The following is a 21,559-nucleotide window of genomic DNA, read 5'->3' as shown; positions in this document are numbered from 1 at the left end:
GGGGGGGTTTGATGAGAGGGGGGAGGAAGATGGGGGGGGGTGGATGACAGGGAGGTGGATAAGAGGGGGAAGGATAAGATGGGGGGGGGGGGTGTGAGGGGGGGTGGATGAGAGGGGGGTGGATGAGAGGGGGGTGGATGAGAGGGGGTTGGATGAGAGGGGGGTGGATGAGAGGGGGTTGGAATAGGGGGGGGGGGTGAATGAGAGGGGGGGTGGATGAGAGTGGTGGCCCCGCCCCCTCTACCCACAATGCCGTGCGCGCCGGGGCCGAACAAGATGGCGGACGGCGTGAAAATGGTTGACGACGAGAAGCAGGCTGGCTGCGCGCCCGTATTCCAGCCCGAGGTAACGTCTCTCTCCTCCCCCCAGCCCGCAGCGACACCGCGACTGCTTGTAGCGTGTGTGTATCGCCGTTTTAACGATTGCGGTGATACCGTTGTTGTGTTGCTTCGATGGCCGCCCCACGCGCTAGGTCTGTAGGCCGAGGCTTTCAGCGGTTTTCCTTTCGGCGGTGCCCAGGAGGGGGAGGCTTTCTCGGTAGGGGTCTCTAGGCGAGGTCCTTGCAGGAGATCTCTTACCCCAAGCCTCGGCGGTCCCGCTTTTGTTATTGTTGTTATCGGTGTTGTTATTCATGCAACGTTTGTGTTCGAGTTGGAGATAGGAGACCGGTTGATGGGTAGGGAGCAATGCTTTTTGATAAGTGACGTCGCGCACGGACTCTGCACTGAATCACTGCTGCAGCATCATTAGGGATGGTTTGGTCAAACGCCCTTTATTCTCTGCATGCATAAGGAAATCCTTAACAAATATGCAACTGAACGTACATTATGTAGACGCAGATGTGCAATCATGACATTTTAACTGCAGTTTACAATATCTTCGTTTACCTCCCGTGCAAAATGTTATCTTTTAACATGGAGGTAATGGAACTTCTCGCCCACGCTATACAGCCGAGATTATGCAATCATTATTTATTCCTTAGCATTGCTGTGCTGTTGGTTCTCTTGGGGAGATTACACGATTACAAGTGGTAAAGCACTGGCGTCAAATGACATTGCATTGAGTAATGGGGCCACGTCTGAGCGGCGGTGCCCTTGCACAGGGTGGTAAACATGCATCACGCAGCGTTTCATACTGTGGTACTTTATGTCAACAAATTCGTTCCTCGGCTACCTTTACACGCGTTTTTTTAGGGTTCACAACTTTAAAAGTAATGTTTAAAATGACTCGTTATGCGTTGGCTAAGTTAATGTGAGCATCTGAGATCGCAAGTGCAGGGTGCCACTCGTGCTGAGCGGTAACTGGAGTGCAGTTGCGCTTAATTACACATCGAGGAGGGTGCTATCCTGAACAGTGCCGCGTTAAGCGAGGTATTGAGGTATACACATTACGGGGCATACATACATAAAACAATGCATGTTTGAATTATATTTGCACTATAACATCAACCCGCAGTCATCCATACCTGTCAACCCATACGGTTTATCCGTATTCTTGTACAGCGAGATTGAGTTTTCAGGTCCACACGTCTTACAGTTTTAATCCGGGCTTTGCAGGATGAACGTTGAGATTCATAAGGGCACGGGGTGACCAATAACGTCTGAATTGGTCTTTAATAAAGTAGGCACTGATAAAGTGGTTGACAGGTATGAGTCAAACCATCGCACAACTGAGATGAGGGTACGCTGCCTGCTGCATCATACCGTTCAGTCGCGCAGCTCAAGTAGGGTTATTCGTCCTCGGTCGCTTAGAAACCGCGTTCCGTGTTTTGCTAAAAACGTGCCCGAATCGAAGAGCGTTCGCCTTGTATGGAGGCACATTAAGCGCGACCTTTCCCATCGCGGGGGGTGGTTACGCTCTTGAACAAAGCTGCAATCGGTAAATCCGCGATCGACGAACTCAAAAGGCATAGTGGAAAAACAGGGTTTTGGTTTTTAACGTAAAATTTGAATCATATTTTGATAGTGTTAAATATAACTTGCACTGTACAGCGCCCTGGAGAAGTGAGCACTAATCGTATCAGTGCTGAAGGGAGTTAAAGCATTGTACAGGAGAAACATGAGTACTTGGCTCTAAGAAAAGCTGTCTCGGGTGTGGACCAATCAACTTCTAGGACAGTGCATATCATTATCAGAGTTTTTTTTTGCATTTTGACTGCTTGTGTTGTGGTTATTGCTAACATGATCCCTTGTATAAAGGTGTCAGTTTTGTACCAGTTGAAAGGGTAAAAACCTATTACTATATTTTGCCACTGATAGTGTTAATGCTTACCCCGAGCTCTCAATACTCTGATAGTGCGCTGTTTTTGAGTTGTACGCCTTTTGGCGTCATCTGGTCCAACACCAATGGAGACTAGGCTCTAAGAAAAGCTGTCTCGGGTGTGGACCAATCAACTTCAAGGACAGTGCATATCATTATCAGAGTTGTTTCTTTTTGTTTGCATTTTGACTGCTTGTGTTGTGGTTATTACAAACATGATCCCTTGTATAAAGGTGTCAATTTTGTACCAGTTGAAAGGGTTAAAACCTATTACTATATGAGGACTTTATTGGGGTATCGGTAATAGCCCCAATAATTCAGATAGCGCATTTTCCTGTACTCGTACGTGGCAGCAGTGGGAGACGAGGTTTGAGGAGCTACTTGGCTCAGAGCATACTCTATGTGCGTATGTATGTGGAATTTCTTTCGCACCGTACGTAGTCAACCGTGATAATCGGAGGTATTGTAATTACATTGAATAACATCTATTTTTACAAATGTAATAGTGACCTGGGGACGGGGTGGGGGTGTCATTGGCTGAGCGAATGTAAACAGAGCAGGCTCGTTTCGTCATCACTGTTGCGTACTCTTCAGTTAATACGTCATATTTAAAAATACCCTTTTTTTTTTTATATAACACGCTTTAATGAAATGTACCGTACTCGTAATGGTAAGACTCCACGACTCCAGGAAGTGGCCCCGAAGCTTGCCATAACGTAAGGGACCGTGGTGATTTACAGTTGAGCGTGGACAATTAGACCCAAGCCGAAACATAACATCAAAAAGATGGTTTAAAAAACATTTTTTTAAATGATAGAATATAGTATTGTCATCAGTATGACATAAGTATACCAATTTTGCAGTCGATACCACATTGGGAAGTGGGTTAAAATTGAGTTACAGGATTTGAGGATAGGACAACAGACAGAGTGAGTTAAATAAAAGCGTGCAAAATATAAACTGTCGTTTTGTGAATTTTCTTTTCATCAAATGTTTACCCAAGCGCGTTATAATGAATCTGCGTTCTACGGGGTCGCTCCAAGGAGGTCTTCCTTTCCAGTATTTCCCTCGTTATTCGCGAGGGATGCGTTCCGGAGATGCTCGTGAATAACAAATTCTGCGGCTAATGATATTCGCCTACAGAAACCTTTTCTTTTAATGGATTACCTTAAATACATAAATTAGCTATTAAATGCATGAAAATTATCTCATCACTTTGTCACATCACATTCTCTCTCGTTGCAGTCGTGTAGAGTGCCAGATGCGATTCGCGGATTGCCAAAATCGCGAATAGCAAGTTCGTGAATAACTGTATATTTAAGTCAACATGAAAATAAAGGTAGGGATAAAAAGACAATTACATTAAATACTCTGCTGTTAAAAAAATAACAAACTAAAATACTTTGCATGAATGTTCATGAAGTGTATTCTTCAGCGATCAGCAAACTATATCTCTGAATTTGGCGTGAATGGTAAAAAACCCACCATAGGTGAAGTTTGAGTGTAAATAGGTTGTATGGAAGAGGAGTTATTGTAGCCCTTTATTTCGTTAACCTTATACAGAACGTACAAAGCACATGTACTTGTTATACCAGTGACATACAGTAATCACCACATTGTCACATTAACTGTATTGCAAATATTTGTCTCCGGACTATTAACATTTTTCTACATTCATGTGTGATCATTTTTGAAAAAAGTGTCTGTATTTAACTCCAGGCTGCACAGGAATAATTTGTACTTTTCATTTATAATTAATAAAACCTAGGCAGCACACAGCCCATTGGTAGGATGACTGCTATTGTGTGGGATTATTATCAGCTTAGCCAGCAGCTTTAGCAGCAGGGAACTTGTCGGGTGCAGCAAACCCTTGGGGATGAGCCCTCCCATCTGGCACCTGCAAAGACTGGGTCACTGGGGAGCAAAATACCTAGCATTAAAAGAGGATGGTTGAAGTGCTCGAAATAAAGATGGGCATTTAAAAGAAGATGCAACCCAGGACACACACAGCTGCTGTAGATGCCCTACCCAAGCTACGTATCAGTTTAAAGCTTTCTAAATGATAAAGCAAGGTTGAAATCACGTGTCACCATAGCCGCTCTCGTGACAAGCATTGACATATGAAAACATGGGAGCGTTGTAAATGGAGTGCCATAAAGTGTGCTTAACTATGATATGTGATGAAACCTAAGACCAGTATCAGCCTGGGCATATTCTATAAGTGGTACGTTTAATCCTTGATTACTTGGTGGGAAATTATACATGTTTCAGCTTAACCATGCTTGCGAAAAAAATATCTATACATGTGTGCAAGTTAATTATGAATCTGTCCCTCAACGCTGGTCAGTGATTCGGTGACCGCTAACCCAAAAACATCCGCAAGTAATCTGATTACTGTTAAAATGGCTGAGTAGCAGGCTCACTGAATTGTTTTGAGCCCGTTGTAGCAATGCACAGGGGGTGATAATTGTGGGCTTCAGGGCTCCTGTCAGTGGTCTCCAAGGCCGTTTTAATCTTTTTAACCTAAATCTGTTAACATATTCCTATCACCAACTTAGTTTTGTTCATTCTTTGGAGAGAAAAAAAGTAGCTGATCTTTATATAATTTTTTTAAAGTTGAGTAAGCAACTGAATGGTTTTCCATAAATTGTAATATAATCAATTTTAAGTATTAAATGTTAAAATTTGCATATTGAAGAATAACTCGAAATTACCTTTAATTAAACAAGCATTTATGTATGAATTAGCTTCGTCCAATTTTTTTAATTTTAATTATATACATGAGCAGTGTGACATTTAGAATTTTGTAGTGCTTAAAATTGGCCTGTTATTTTTCTACAAAAACTATTTCGGTTTTAATTACCTACTTAGAAAAAACTTAACACATTCGCCATTAACAATACCTTAAAAGAAAAAAGAAAATAGGTGACGTTTCAGGTAATGGTCCTTTTCATTCCTCATAATTACCTACTTAGCTGTTTTCCTCAATAGTGTGCTGGCTGGTATCATAGACCTCAGGCATTACGAATGGGAGTCTGGATTTTTCAGCTGAAAATATAATAGATTAGGTGTAACCCAAATGGACCTAACTTTGACAGTTTCTCAAATTAATACAATACAGTAAATGGCATTTGTGTGTTAATTATGGTATTAACCCCTTAAATTCCCATGCAATAAACATTTGAAAATATGTGATTTAGCAGCTAACTGCAGTAATAAGTAACAATGTGGATGGTTTAGAAATCTGGATGTTCTGAAAAGCAATTGTTTATGTTAATTTTTGATTCATATTATGCTATGCTTGTGCATTTGCAGTCTGAAACGAAGGCCAGTTTCAACAATAGCCAAGGCTTCAACGATTCTTCTGGCAAACCGCAAAAACACCATTCAGATGACTACAGTACCTGGGATATCATCAAAGCAACACAGTAAGTGCAGCCGCTCTACTAGCCCGTGATTGTGATGCAGTGAAGTTATTGCCTTTTCCTATGAACAATTGTTAATTGTATGCAGCACAGTTTATTATTATTATCGTACTTACATATATTCTTATCCAATAAAGTCTCAATTGTGGTACTTTTTTTTCAAGAGGATCCAGCATTGAGATGTTTGGCTCTTTCCATTGATTGAGTGCTTTGCATGCGAGAGGAAAAAAAAACATTTACTTAGAAACTTGTGAATACAATGGGATAACACTCCAATATCTTCATATATTTACAAACTAGCCCAGTTATAGACCTTTGAAACTAGCCCGGTAAGTTTCAGTTTCAAAGGTCTACAACTGAACTACAAATCCTGCCCCAACATTTCTGGTTAATAGGCTTGAGTCTCCACACCCAGTTTTAACATGCTCTGTGATACACACTTCATAATAGACACATCTGATATGTGTTTGCCCATATATTAATGTGGTTTGTTGTTGTTGTGCTCAGATACGGGATCTTTGAGCGCTGCCGGGAACTGGTAGAAGCGGGTTATGATGTCCGACAACCAGACAAGGAGAATGTCACCCTGCTGCACTGGGCAGCCATCAACAATCGCATTGATCTTGTCAAGTGAGTCAACCGATTGACAAAGCAGCCGCTTCATTAATGGCCACTTGCTGTGGGGAAATTGCATTCGCACCAGCACAGGAGCATTATTATTTTCAGTATAATCTAGATTTGAAGGTTTCGTGACTGCAGGGATCCATGCTCTTTGGTTCTTTCGGTAAAGTCACGTAGGTATAAAATAAATTAAATCACGACGTTTCTATTGCAACACAATCAATCATAAGGTGGGAAAACCACAGCAAGAAAAATGTTTTTTGCTGAAGTGGGAGAGAGATGCCGTAGTAGCTCTCTCAGCCTCCCACTTCCAGCCCTGCCCACTTCCCCCCGTCCAGTTTCACGTCCCTCGCCTAGCGTCCACGCAACGCTCCCTTCCCCCTACCCCCCTCTCTCTCCCCACTTGCCCCTCCACCCTCTCTTAACTATATAACCTCTTACTACGGCATCTCTCTCCCACTTCAGCAAAAACATTTTCCTTGCTGTGGTTTTCCCACCTGATGATGAATGTTTGTGTTGCAATTGAAACGTCGTGATTTAATTTATTTTATACCTACGTGACTTTACCGAAAGAACCAAAGAGTACTTTCAGTATAATTACACCAATGGCCATGGATGGCCATGTGGACGAGATACTCTAGTTTCACAAGTGTGGACTAACTGATTCATAATGTAATAACTTATAGATAATGAGTATTGCTGATATAACATCAATTTGTATTCTACATGAGGATGGAACTTCAGTTATTGCTTCCCAAAAGATGGACTGAGCAGTAATCAACAGGTTATTTTCACTAAATTTTTTCAGATTCGTAAGTTGTACATTATTTGTTTTACAATATTTTTGCAGTTTCTTCTTTGCCTAACCCCCGCACAGTCCATAATGCTGTATAATGCTGTTACTGGATTAGCTCTGGCAGTTCCCGCAGCTTGATTATTTTAATATTTAAATATACATTCTGTTTATCTGCAAAACCTATCATGCACAGAATAGTAGTTGCAGTGTGTCTTCTTAATCAAGAGCAACACTGAAGGCACATGGTGGGTGAATTGGCCTGATGCAAATGCTGAGCTAGTGGAGCATTCGAATCAGGGAAGTTAAAACATACATTGTAAAAAACACAGAAAGAAGGTAAATTAATAGAAAACACGTTTTCTTGCTGATGCTTCCTTTAAAAATACTTTAGTGTTTGTAAAGATGTAATTTTTATCACATTATTTTTGTGCAGTGTTAGTTTGAAATGGGACTTAAATATTGATCTCCGTTCATGATTAAAGGCATTGGTTATGAGGCACAAATGTGTTGTATTTAGACAATATAATGAGGATTTGTTTTCTTCAACCAAACTAGTACATTACAGTATAGATTTGTTGCGTGAAATTCTGTATTTAAATTATTTACGTTAAGATGAATATGTTGGTCAATCATTTCTTTGCATGCACTCTTTATCAGAATTACGTCTTCTGTGGCACTGCTGATATCTATCCCGAGGAATATTATTTCAATCTAGGGCATATGGTGGAAAATGTATCCATGTCAAGTTTTTCCTGCATAATATTAATCTCCCGCTTGCTGATATTACAGATTAAATCTGTCATCTTAATTGGGTTTTATATTTGGTGCATTAAATTGATTAGTTTATTTCATGTGTTTTTTTTATGAAACATGTGCATGTGTTTTTTTATTGATTTAACCAAAGGATCAGTATTTTTAATAGATTATTTTGCAACAGCCCATTGTAGTTTGACTAAATGTGGGAAGTTACGTTTATTATACTTCAGTACACTTGCTTAATGGTGAAACCGTGGGATGTTTTAGACCAGCTAGCATCCAAATTAGGATGCTGAATGTTCAATGTAAAAGACAGCATTCTTTAATGGTAAATGTACTCATAGTTTGGTTGTATTTAAAACTCATGTTTTGTCTGAAAATAATTCTCCTCTGCACTGGATTTTATTGAGGAGGGAAACTTCAGGGAGTGACATTTCTGGAGGGCATTGCTTAGCATGTGGGTGGATGAATGTATGATGATATGAAAATCTGAACTTCCTGTTGTGAAGGTTCTATATTTCTAAAGGAGCCATAGTGGATCAGCTTGGAGGAGACCTCAACTCCACCCCTCTTCACTGGGCCACACGGTAATGTGCCAGTCATGGCTTTCACGTGGCCATGGAAACAAAATGACACTGCATTTTACATTCAGAAATTGCAGATTGGCTCCTCTGCCACATGTCACTTTATGGCACAAGCTCTTATTTAACATTTCTGCAGTGCATAAATAAATGTTCTCTTTGCTCTGAATGTGTTACCTTTAAGGTCATACCCTTCAAATGCAATTACTGAGAACATGAGCAGCTACTAGCATCACCGATCCATCTAACTCTCTTGTACAAAGCACGCTGGAGAATTATTGCAATGATTTCAATCACTCTAAGAAATACAGTAATTTGAATCTTGTGTTAGCTGTTCATTGTTGCTACATTTTGTTAGTTAGACCTCTTTAAACTTGCGAAATACATTTGTTAGAAACATCATGGAGTTGCTGTGGGAGTAGGTGCACATTTTCTTCCAAGTGCAGCACATTCACAATTTAATCAACATCTGTGTAGTCACAACTTTCTGAGCATTCTACATGACACTTGTGTTTACAAGCCCTGTAACTGACATGGTTGCACATTATGTTTAAACTAGGAACGCACGTGATAAAAAAAATACTACGTGATGTAATACTCTATAGTACGCACATAGCGCGTACCGGGTTGAGAGGAAAAGGAGCCCTCCACGTATACTGTACGGGCATAGCGTAGCACGTGGAGGGCTATGTGCGTACCACGTGGACTCAATGTGGAGGAGTCCGACATGGTGTAGTTACTCGAGTCTCATGGTGAGGACCTGTCTAATGAGGTTCTGATGCAGCTAGAACAACAATGAGCTGAGGAAGATGCCGATGAAACGATACTATCACCATATTCTTGGTTCTTTCGGTAAAGTCACGTAGAAGGGAAACAATAAAATAATAAAAATATAAAACAATAAAATTCTCACGACGTTTCGACTGCAACACAAGCAATCATCATCAGGTGTGAAAAACAGCTACTTTTTTCAAATTTTCTTGCTGTGTTTTTCCACACCTAATGATGATTGCTTGTGTTGCAGTCGAAATGTCGTGAGAATTTTATTGTGTTATATTTTTATTATTTTATTGTTTCCCTTCTACGTGACTTTACCGAAAGAGTCAAGAATATGAATCCCTGCAGTCACGAAAGCTTTAAATCAAAAAGATACTACCACCGCGAATATTAACTGGCGTTCATTGCTACAAGTAGCCGTACCAGCAGAAGGCAAATGTTTTCCAGCTGTCTTTGGACAGATTTTTTTTTGCATTCTGCAATCAGAAGATCTGGCGAAGAGCCCAGAAGAGATCCATCTGCTTCTGGTAAATATTCATGTTGCTCCAATTTCATAGACAGATGAAATCCCTTGATCATACCTCTTCATCTATTTAACTCTACCTCTGCTCACCCCAATAGATGCATTCATTGGTACATAGACGTATATGTGCTGTGCATTAATTCCTTACCACCTCTGTTTCAGGCAGGGCCACCTGTCCATGGTGGTGCTGCTGATGAAGTATGGCACAGATCCCTCCCTGTTGGACGGAGAAGGCTGCAGCTGCATTCACCTTGCGGCTCAGTTCCAGCACACAGCCATCGTTGCGTACCTCATAGCTAAGGGCCTGGTGAGTGGAGCGGTGATGCTAAAAATGAGCCCAATCAATGACATCCACATTGATAATTATCAATCTTCTTAATTCTTTTGGTTTGGCAATGTCATTTAAAAATTGAAACTGTAACCGATTCAGTTGTAATCCATATAGATACCAGTGCATTATACTGCATTGGCTGACAGAAAGCATTCATGCATGTCGCTTTTTACCATTTGGATTTATGTCAAGTATAAAACTGACCACATCTCAAGATACTATTAAAAAAACATTGGCCATAATTATTTTATTGAGAGGCAGTTGTTGATAGACTTTTCAAAAAGGTAGGTGCTGAACCTGGGCTGGAGCAGTGGCAGCGAGTGGACAGTACAGATTGCTGGGGGAAAGGAGTTCCAGACAGTGGGGGGGGGGTGCAGCAGAAAAGAATGAGCAATCAATCTCCCACCAAATGAATACTTTATATCAATATTCAATATAGTGGCTTTTCATCTGCACCGGGTTGGTGTCGTGGTTATTTTTTATATTGTGGGTAGAATAAGTTTGATTTCTAAGTCAGGTTAATGGGTGAGTATAGCTAAAATAGTCGGGTTTCTTTATTAAAGAGGTTTTGAGGGTGGGTTTGGTTACGTTTAAAGAATCTGGCTTAAAGCATGTTCTTCGAGCATAGTTTAAAATGTTTACCAGACTTTTCATGTTAGTTTGTGCCTTTATGACATTTTTAAATGCAACCTCTGGGCCTGTTATTTCAGGATGTGGACATGATGGACCAAAATGGAATGACGCCATTGATGTGGGCGGCATACCGGACGTACGGGTAAGAGGACGTCCTGTAGTTTGCGCCAGACATGAGAAACGATAGACATTCAGAGTGTTAGTTAGCCGCGACAATTATCATCTGGATTATCAGGTTTAGAAAAATACATCTATTTTGCAGTGTCTATCATGATGGTAATTTAAATAAATGCAGCAGCAGTTGTTTGTAGCTGGTTCTTTTGTGGGATAAAATATTGCGCCGTTTGATTATAATTAGTTCCAAATTCATTTTCGGGACTTGTAAAAAAAAACATCAAGCTAGTGCATATGAAAGTAATTTGGAGAACTCTTAAAATTTCAAATGTCGGTTTATAAAAATGTGCTATTGGATTTAAATTGACAAGCAAGCATTTTGTTGTATCCCAAAATACATAATGAAAATAATAATGAGGTCCATGCCAGAAGCCCTTCTGGACCGTTATTTTACCAGCAGTGTCTTTTTTTAAATAGGCAAACTCATGATCCAGTTTGACATTGTGACTTTATGGGTCACATTAATAGGGTGTGGTATGTTCTCTGTTGTGTTGAGATGCATTAATCGGGAATATATTTAAATTAACAAAATAATTTACCTTTACAATTGTTATATAAAACACATGGTTTATTTAAATCTAAACTGAAATAAGTTACATTTTGACTTAATTTTCGTGACAGCAGTAAATCATATTCTTTGGTTCTTTTGGTAAAAGTCACGTAGATAGAAAAATAATACAAATAAGTTACAACTAATATAGACTGTCACCTGGTTCTTAATCTGAGTTGGTGTCCTTGCAGTCTATAATGTAGACTGTAGCAATGGTTACTAAGAATGTCAGTACGCTCACTCAGGTTAAGAAGCAGGCTACAGTCTACATTAGTGTCTTTTTTTATTATTATTTTTATTCGCTTTATTCTTATTTTCTATCTACATGACTTTACCGAAAGAACCAAAGAATATGAAATAAGATAATCAACTCGATCTAAAGTTCTCAATTTGACCAACTTCAATCATATTGGCATGGTTTAGTGATGAATTTTGTTCTATAATGTCATTTTCGCTGTAAAAAAAAACATTGCCGTTTCCATTGGCTGTGACGCAGCGTGGACCCAACACGGCTGCTGCTCACATTCAATGCGACGGTGAACCTGGGGGACAAGTTCCACAAAAACACAGCACTGCACTGGGCCGTCTTGGCCAGCAACACCAATGTGATCGGCCTCCTGCTCGATGCCGGAGCCAACGTTGACGCGCAGAACGTCAAGGTGACGGCACATTGATGCGTCGCCACAAAACTTATTTCCCTCCTATTTCTGAAGTCCATGTTGGTTTAGTCCACAACACACTTTGGTCTACAAATTGAACCCCCCTGCTTCATTGTTTGCAGGGAGAGAGTGCTCTCGACCTTGCCAAACAGCGGAAAAATGCCTGGATAGTAAACCGGCTACAGGAGGCAAGACAAGCCAAGGGGCTGGACAACGCCTCCTTCCTGCACAGGTTTAAATCAGACAAGGTATGTCATTTTAACACGTAGGCTTTCGCGACCAATATAATAAACGTTGTTGGGTTAGATCGCGTTATTTATAAATGTGTCGTAAATTATGACGTCATCCTGCTGCTGGTCTATTTAAGACCGGGCGCAAGAGCAGAGCCTCACCATTCTGGCGAATTGCCCGATGATGCTGGATGCAATTACCAGCGAAACGTCGTACTCAAAAATTGTAAATGTTGTGGTTTCACTCTTCAACACACCGATGGGCTAAAGTAGTGAACTATTTGTCTTTTTGTCAACGTGACACTTTATTTATGCTGATTGGCCGTGTCGGGTGGTGGAGGGTTACGACACATTTATAAATCTTACCCAAAAACGTTTATTATAAAGGTATATCATGTGCATTGTGCCATTGCCTCACTTGGCTTTTTACACTACTGTCACAGATGCCCTTGGGATTTGGTTCTTTCGTTTCTGTTCTGAAATGTGTACTTGCCTCGGGTGTTCCCATTCAGTCGGTACGTCAGAAAGTGATGCTGGGCACTCCTTTCTTGGTGATCTGGCTGATCGGTTTCATCGCTGACTTGGACACTGGCTCCTGGCTCATCAAGGGGGCTCTTTACGTTGGGGTCTGGGCTCTCGTGCAGTTCCTGTCAAAGTGAGTTCCATTTTGTGGTCTACTTAAAACCCAGGTTTTAGCTGCCATTGTGTAATGGTTACCACACTCCACTTGCAACCAGAGGTCGCCGGTTCCATTCAATCTTCCGGCGTAGCAATTGAAACGGTGGGAAAGTTTCTCAAATCCCCCCGCCTCTTATCTACCTAGCAGTATGAATGGATACACCACAGTTAGTCGATTTAGTAGATCGCATGTGGTGGGGAAAAGTGTGGGTACGCTTACCTTTTCCAACGCATCTGGTCTGAAGAGAAGACCATATACCCTCAAGAGTTCACTCCAGTGGAGGCCCTTGCCCCAGGAATGGCATACCCAAGCAATTGCAGGGCCACACCTTTAGACCCTGGAGTGCGTTCAGAAGTTGGTGAATGGCTGGTTAAGGCTCATGGAGCATGCTCTCTCTGTTATTTCCTATTGGCTCTGCTAAGATGAAGATAATTGCCAGGGTTATTTGGCCCTTTGGCAACATGTGAATTGCACCCATGGTCTTAGCATTGCATGTTGACTTGCGTTGCACTGAATGGCCACCTGTTGTTAATTTATGAGAATAATACTGAAAAATGGCTGCCGCGGGGTACACTTTCTGCCCCGCCTCCTCCCCCCCTTCTCTCCCCCCCCCCCTGTAGCCCATCTCTCTAGTGCTGCTGTGGTGATCCACTATACTCCAGTGACCTAGGTGCTGCTGCGGGGTCCACTTTCTGCCCTGCCTCCTCCCTCACCCCTTCTCTCTCCCCCCCCCCCCTGTAGCCGATTTCTCAGATCTCTCCAAGTGCTGCCGCGGGGTCCACTCTCTCCCCCGCCCCCTCTCTCCCCCGCCCCCTCTCTCCCCCGCCCCCTCTCTCCCCCGCCCCCTCTCTCCCCCGCCCCCTCTCTCCCCCGCCCCCTCCTCTCTCCCCCGCCCCCTCCTCTCTCCCCCGCCCCCTCCTCTCTCCCCCGCCCCCTCCTCTCTCCCCCGCCCCCTCCTCTCTCCCCCGCCCCCTCTCTCCCCCGCCCCCTCTCTCCCCCCGCCCCCTCTCTCCCCCGCCCCCTCTCTCCCCCGCCCCCTCTCTCCCCCCGCCCCCTCTCTCCCCCGCCCCCTCTCTCCCCCCGCCTCCTCTCTCCCCCGCCTCCTCTCTCCCCCGCCCCCTCTCTCCCCCGCCCCCTCTCTCCCCCGCCCCCTCTCTCCCCCCACCTCCTCTCTCCCCCCCGGACTGCCGAGGCCTATATAACCTCGTGCCACAGCAGATCTCTCGCCTACTTCAGCAGTTTTTTCTTACTGTGGTTGTCCCACCTGATGACGATTGCTTGTGTTGCGATCGAAACATCGTAATCTAGTATTTGTCTACCTACGTGACTTTACCGAAAGAACCAAAGAATGTGTAAACATTGTTTATTTTTCTATTTGCAGGACATTTTTCGACCACTCCATGCACAGTGCCCTGCCTCTGGGCATCTACTTGGGAACTAAATTCTGGATGTACATCACCTGGTTTGGATGGCTGTGGCCAGATATCCTTTGCCTTCAGCAAACCATTGTACAGGAAATCCTCGCCAAATGCGGTTTTACCGAACACGTGTTTTGTCTCTATACAGTTTACAAAATTAAGAATATTTTCTGGAATACGGGGGTAATGTTTTGGCTATGAGTGGTTTGATGCTTCTACATCATTAGACCTCCTTTGCCAGTACCAAAATATAATAGTGGGGTTTTCCCACTTTTTTCTGGCATCAAAACTGAAACATTTTTACAAGGATTCATGTCTGCATTAACCACAATACTTGCAGTCAAAATGCAAAAAAAAAACACACTCTGATAATATATGCATTGTCCTTGAAACTGATTGGTCCACACCAGAGACAGCTTTCTTTTGAGCCTCGTCTTCTTGTAAAAAGGTTTCAGTTTTGTTGACAGAAAAAAGGGGAAAAACCCTATTATTATGGTTTGATGCTGCTAAGACGCTCATCTTCGTGTCGAAAAATAGTGAACGGTCCGGTTGTACTGTCCTGTATATGCTGCGGATGAATATTTCATCACCATCTTCCCTCCGCAACACTCATGCTGCGGTCTCACTTTTTAATCATGACCCAAAATGCAAGTTGAGTGGTGGTTATTGTCATGAGGAATTCACAGCAAAGTAATGATGTTAGTGCAAAAAGTGTACAGTGATCCCTCGTTTATCGCGGTTAATGGGGACTGGAACCCCTCGCGATAGGTGAAAATCCGCGAAGTCGGATTGGCCCCCTAGGAATTTCCGTATATGTGTGTGTGGGTACCAGAATGTTTAAAATATGTATATTTATACTTTATATATATATTTTACTTAAATCTATTTAATTATAAAACCTTAATATTATACACTCTCTCTCTCATACGATACGTATTATGGTGTGTTCTACACTCACCAATGACAGTAGTATCTTGAGACTTGACTCCAGTAATGACGACGACGACGATGACAATGACGATGACAATGACGACGATGACAGACCTGTGCAGTTCGATGAATGTGATGATGAATGATGATGATGGTGTTACTGCACAGGCATAATGAGGCCTTTAAATCAGTTCGAAAAATCCGCGATGCACTGAGGCCGCGAAACTTGAACCGCGAAGTGGCGAGGGATTACTGTACTTGTTAGATAGGCTTGTGAGAGGTGAGAGTGCTGCATCCGGTGGAAGTAATATGGTGTGCATGAATCGACTGTGAGAATGATTGAGAAATCGGAAGACAAGATAAGGGCCAGTGTTTCTGTCAGCGCTTGAGCCAGTGCTAAAGTGTCTTCTGGTTGCTCGGCGTGAACTATTGATCGAGAAAACAGAAAAGGCACTTAATTTGTGGATCAAGGAACAGACACAAAGAATACTTCCTCGCAATGATAACGGAGAAGGCTAACTGCCTTTACGAACATTTAAAACAAAGCAAAAGTGAAAGTACCAGTACTTCTACATTAAAAGAGGGCCCTTAAACCCTTTGAGCCCTCCAACACCCCCACAATCATAATTTATAATAAGGAGAAAAAATTCTGTTTCACTGATTTACATGTATTTTGCATCTGTTTTGATTCTTGTGATGCCAAGTCGTGGAAAATTGTGTAGCGTTAGATGAACAAAGAGGGACTTTTTCCCATGAAGTCTATTATTTGTCGGACACGGTTTTTGCAGTAATTCAGTCATTAGCTCTGTTTCCTGGAAATTGTGATAAAAATTTCATGGAGTTTGAAAACACTGCATTGGACATAATTTTTGTCATCGTGCTATGATACACATGTAGTCCATTTGAGTGCGATTACTTTTGACAAAATTGATAACCTCTTGAGGTTGCCGGATTGAATTGCATAGGGTGACCCGAAAGTCAAGACATATGGTTATATTTATTGTAACAAATCACAATGGGGTTATTTAATTTTCTTTCCATTTTTTTTCATCTGAGAAGAAAAAAAAATTTATTTGAATAATGATAATAAATAACATTCACTTAATGAATAAACAAATACAATTGTTTTATGTCAGTGTTAAAATACATTCAATTACTCATGTGTGTCCTGGCTTTCGGGCCAACCTGTATAATAGGGTTTGTGCTGCAGTTAATCTATTGCAGTATCACTTGTATCAGAGTCCATCAGAAGGTGATTGGAAAGCCAGTATAAGAACCATCCTGTTTTTTTTTATGGAACACAGCATTTTCTTTGTGCAAAGAATGAGTCCAATATACAGAATCATACTTATTGGGTTGGTTGCAGATCATAAATTCAAAGTGAATTTACTGTTCTGGACAATAGTATGTCAAATCTGTGATTCTGGTACATGTAGTGTGCGTTTATTTTTAGTGCCATAATGTGTCTCTGAATATAGTTGACTCTTTCCCTTTAGTGTGTGGATATTGACAATATTTTTTTAATGCACTGTTTGGCTTTGCACTCATTGAGAGTAGTGTTCCTTAACAAGCCATGCACAACTGACCAGCCTTTCCATTCAGGTGCCCTTCTTAATAAACACTGCGGCTCTCTTTTACAACTTCGGCAAGTCTTGGAAATCAGACCCGGGTGTTGTGAAAGCCACAGAGGAGCAGAAAAAGAAGGTAAGATCAAAGGGTAGTTAGTGCCTAAAGTGCTTACAGTTGTTTGAAACAAAAGCCTTTCTGAAAACAGTTTTGAGGCCTTTTAAGGTGATTGCTAATGTTGGTGACATTTCTCTACACACTCACTTAATATGTTTATAACTAATTGCATAGTGTGTTTTTAGTATACACACTTAATGTCCACATAACATTCCAATTTTACACACTCTTTATTCTCGTAGATGGTCATACTTTGTTTACGTCTGCCTGGGAATATTTCTTACATTTTGAGTGACATTTGTAATTTTGTCTTATGTTAAATTGCAAAAAGTGTCTTCCAAAAAATTGGACTCCTAGAAAAAGCACTGAAACGTTTTAAGCCAAATTGATTCTGTTCATGGGTCTATATTACAGATTACAAAAAATGTTATCGTTCATGATGTTTCTGTCCAAATAAGTCTAACTAAATGTTCAAGGATTGTTTTAACACTTTGATTACACGTGGTTGTGTTGTGTACTTGCGTCTCTGTACTTGTGCCATTTTAAGACTATCGTGGAGTTAGCTGAAGCTGGGAGCTTGGATCTCAGCATATTCTGCAGTACATGTTTGGTAAGCAAAAGAGTTACAATTTCTATATTCTTTTATTCACAATATCTTTTTGCTATTGTATATTGCTGGAAGTTCATAATAGTTTAAATTCTATTGGGTTGAGTAATCCTCAATATACTTCACACACCGTTCTTTGTAACAAGAAAATCATGAATTGTTTGCCTCTTGAAACTTATCCAGTGTAATCACTAACATTTTCAGATCCGCAAGCCAGTGAGGTCCAAGCACTGCTCTGTGTGCAATCGCTGTATTGCCAAGTTCGATCACCACTGTCCCTGGGTCGGCAACTGCGTGGGTGAGCATTGCCATCAAAGGTCACCACGTGACGACAGTTCCCATTTTGTGTTTTTTGCACGAGATCCTTAACTTTGATTTTGAGCACACTTGTTTGTTTTCAAGGGATCAAGCTCATTGTGCTGTCGTTCCATTCCACCCATGCCTAAAATATGAACATTGTGGAATTGGGTTCTCACCAAATTTCCACCAAGCAGTATTGCATCAAGTGGTCTCACCGATTGAGAGCCTTGCTATTAAGATGAGAAACGCTAGAGAAGTGTTTTAACAGCTCAAGTCATACAATCATTGGTTCCTTTGCATATGTTGATTTTTACTCTCTTGTCAAGGTGCCGGAAACCACCGCTATTTCGTTGGCTACCTCTTCTTCCTGCTGGGAACTATATGCTGGCTGATCTACGGGTGCATCATATGTGAGTGATAAATTGTGGTTTAAACATTCGGGGTTACTCTTAGAAAATAACTTTTCTATTACATGTTTTTAAACCATGGGACCTTTGCCAGTACCAAAATATGCTAATGTTTTACCTTTTTTTCTGGAAACAAAACAGGTATTGAGATGTTAAAACACCAAACTGAAACCTTTTACAAGGCATCATGTCTGCATTAACCACAATACTTGTGGTCAGAATGCAAACAAAAAACATACTCTGATAATATATTGGCGTTGTCTTTTAAACTGATTGGTCCACACCAGAGACAGCTTTCCTTTGAGCCTCGTCTCAAATGGTGTTAGACCTGAGGGCGCCTTTTGGTGTGTGTTTTTTTTGTTTGCATTCTGACCACAAGTATTGTGGTTATTGTAGACATGATGCCTTGTAAAAGGTTTCAGTTTCGTGTTTTAACATCTCGACACCTGTTTTGTTGCCAGAAAAAAGGGGAAAACCTATTCTCATGTTTTTAAACGTTTGTTTTTTGCATGCAAATTCAGTGTTGCCGAAACTTTCATATTGATACATTTACATGCAAAGTAAGAACTAGATTATACAGAATGTGGTGGCTAATTATATCATGTATATCCGTTTTATTGGTTTATGGAAATATCCTCAATATATTTTGGCCAACAGATTATGGTAGATTAGTCTTGGAGTTTAATACATTTTAAGTCATAGTTAACTTGGTTCTGACTTACCAAAACACCTTATTCCACATCAGTTATATCTCCATGGAATTCCAGGACGGCATGTTTAGTATTTGAGTCTGGGTATCCATTGTGGTCAACGTTGCGTTTGGATTGTTTAACCGCAGTCTGGAGCCGGCGGTGCCACACGACGTACCACACGGATGGCTTCTGGACATACGTGTCCCAGGTGGCTATGTGCTCGCCCTGGATCTTCTGGATGTTCATCAATAGCCTCTTCCACCTCACTTGGGTCACCATCCTGCTCATGTGTCAGCTCTACCAGGTGTTCATGTTCTCTGATTGTCCTGCTTACACTGAGTACAGACTGCATAGGATTGTGCTATTGCCTCTCGACCCACTAAGTTTGTTCTGGCTCTGGTCAGTGTGATACTTATTATTGTGTTGTGGGTCATTTCACTCTGGAAATTACATTTCAGATGCAGGTCATATGTGCATTCCATACTGAACATATGTGTATCGGGTTCAGCTATACACATGCATCTAATATCTGTCCATATAAACCTAGCATCGCAATTACTTGCGAATCATAAAATGTAACAGGGTAAACATGCAACATTATTTCATACCTTTCAATCGTGTTCTTAATATGAGTGTAATTACTAATAGGTAACATATAGACATACCCTGGTTTATGCCCAGGATGCGTTCCTGAAAACCAGAACGTAAATTTAAAGTGGGCAGGTAAGAACTTGGTTGGACAGCGCATTCGTGCGATCCGTGTCACGCGGCGCAAGCTGCGTGGGGCGGGGCGTCACGTGGTGCTGAGCCCACCCGAAGCGCTCTATGAAATACAAATCAAGGGCGTGGCTATGCACGACAGACAAATAATCCCTGGTGGGCAGTGTGGTACTGTTGTTCCTACCTGTATAATTACAAAACTGATAATATTGTGTTGCTCACCCATGTTAATGTGTCAGATGCAGTGTGTTTGCTTTTACAAGTAATGATTGGGAGAAAAAAAATGTTGCCTTTGTTTTAACTTGTGTGATGATGTTTCTTTAAAGATTTCTTGCCTGGGAATAACAACCAATGAAAGGATGAATGCACGAAGATACAAGCACTTTAAAGTGACTGCCACAACCATTGAGAGCCCATTCAAGTGAGTGATTGTATGATACATTTTATAGCTGTAACAATTTGTTGTGTTCTTTTGCAAAAATTGATGTGGTGGCAAACATTTTTTGAAAAGCTTCAAAAGTCACTGAAATGGAAGATAGTGGGCAGATAGTAACACAGTAAATGTGTGTGAATTTGCACAGACATTTGAGTGTTAAACTCCCCCTTCTAAACGTGTGGATTTTCTCTGGGCACCGTGATTACCTCCCGCAGCACTCCAAAACTGTTCAACATTCCAAGGGATAACCTGCAGAAAATTGTACTGAGAGTCATTACGGCTTTCCTGATATAAAATACGTAACATTAATAACGAAAGTCTTCAGTCATACAGCTTTGTCAGCCTGGAACAAACAAACATTACAGCTGGTTGAGAAGTGTTGTACTTAAGTCAACGTGTGAAGTTATCTTATTCAGTTAAACATTTAATTCCACTTGTTTTGAGTTAAATTGAGTGCACGTGGCCTCTTAAACAGTTTCTTCCATTGTAAAGCGGTAAACTTGGTCAGTGAATGTTTATCTTTACAATGTATATTGAACTTCTTTCGCACCGTACGTAGCCAACCGTGCTAATCGGTCATGATCTCTCTTCCTCCCCTTGTGGCCTCATTTTGTTTCTCCTCCACGATCTCGTTTCACCCTGAAGTCACGGCTGCTTCCGCAACTCGGTGGACTTCTTCCAGTGCCGCTGCTGTGGGCTGTGCCGACCCAGCGCTGTGGACTGGACACGCCAGTTCTCCATTGAGTATGACCAGAGTTCCGGCACGGGCTATCAGCTGGTGTAAGGGCCAACGGGCAAGGTCGTGTGCGAAGCTTGCTGGTGTGTGTGTGTGCAGGTGGTTGATACTGACTGTACGTTCTTGCTCTCTTCGAGTGGCAAATTTTGAACGCTGAAAACCTTAAACAAATATTGTTATTTATTAATGTTTTTGTTTTGCATTGAGGCTGACAAAGCGTGCATGCATATACACAAACACATGCTATTTAAAGCTTTAGTTCAGATTTGGTAATACAAAGTTTCACCTAGCATTCATGAGATTGCACCACTTTGATCGGAAGTTCTTTGTGAAATGTGAAAACATCATGGCCATAGTTTTAGTAATTGCCAATTATTTTGTTGGTTAATCTGCTAGTTTAGAAAATCAGATCTAGCATTAAGTGTACTTTTCCAGTGTTATGTATCTTTTTTAATTGGTCTCTAAAAATGTTTATGGTCTTGGAGTGAAAATGCACATTCAGTGCATTTTAATTAGCTATCTTGGTTTTTTTTCTTCCCTATCATCAAAGTGGTACACTCTCTTGACCCATGCTATTTCATTTCCTTGCAATTAGTGAGGGGCAAGAGTTGGAGGAGTAGTGAGACTGAAAAAAAA

General features: G+C 41.4%; 1 protein-coding gene across 1 annotated transcript; it reads left to right on the top strand.

The window, feature by feature from the left end:
• Positions 1-232: 232 nt before the first annotated feature.
• ZDHHC17 (zDHHC palmitoyltransferase 17) lies at positions 233-21,210 on the top strand. Its single transcript, XM_078596809.1, has 17 exons — positions 233-345; positions 5,575-5,687; positions 6,192-6,314; positions 8,367-8,444; positions 9,901-10,045; positions 10,780-10,844; positions 11,923-12,085; positions 12,208-12,333; positions 12,828-12,970; positions 14,376-14,482; positions 16,928-17,046; positions 17,573-17,635; positions 17,837-17,930; positions 18,259-18,342; positions 19,178-19,335; positions 20,078-20,172; positions 20,833-21,210. The coding sequence occupies exons 1-17, from the start codon at positions 250-252 to the stop codon at positions 20,969-20,971; spliced, it is 1,911 nt and encodes a 636-aa protein (XP_078452935.1). The 5' UTR covers positions 233-249; the 3' UTR covers positions 20,972-21,210.
• Positions 21,211-21,559: the final 349 nt, after the last annotated feature.

Source organism: Lampetra planeri, chromosome 8 (genome assembly GCF_965212315.1).
Source record: "Lampetra planeri chromosome 8, kcLamPlan1.2.h2, whole genome shotgun sequence".
Taxonomy (NCBI): domain Eukaryota; kingdom Metazoa; phylum Chordata; class Hyperoartia; order Petromyzontiformes; family Petromyzontidae; genus Lampetra; species Lampetra planeri.
The sequence above is the reverse complement of the archived record's forward strand: the minus strand, read 5'-3'. Positions and strand labels throughout refer to the sequence as shown.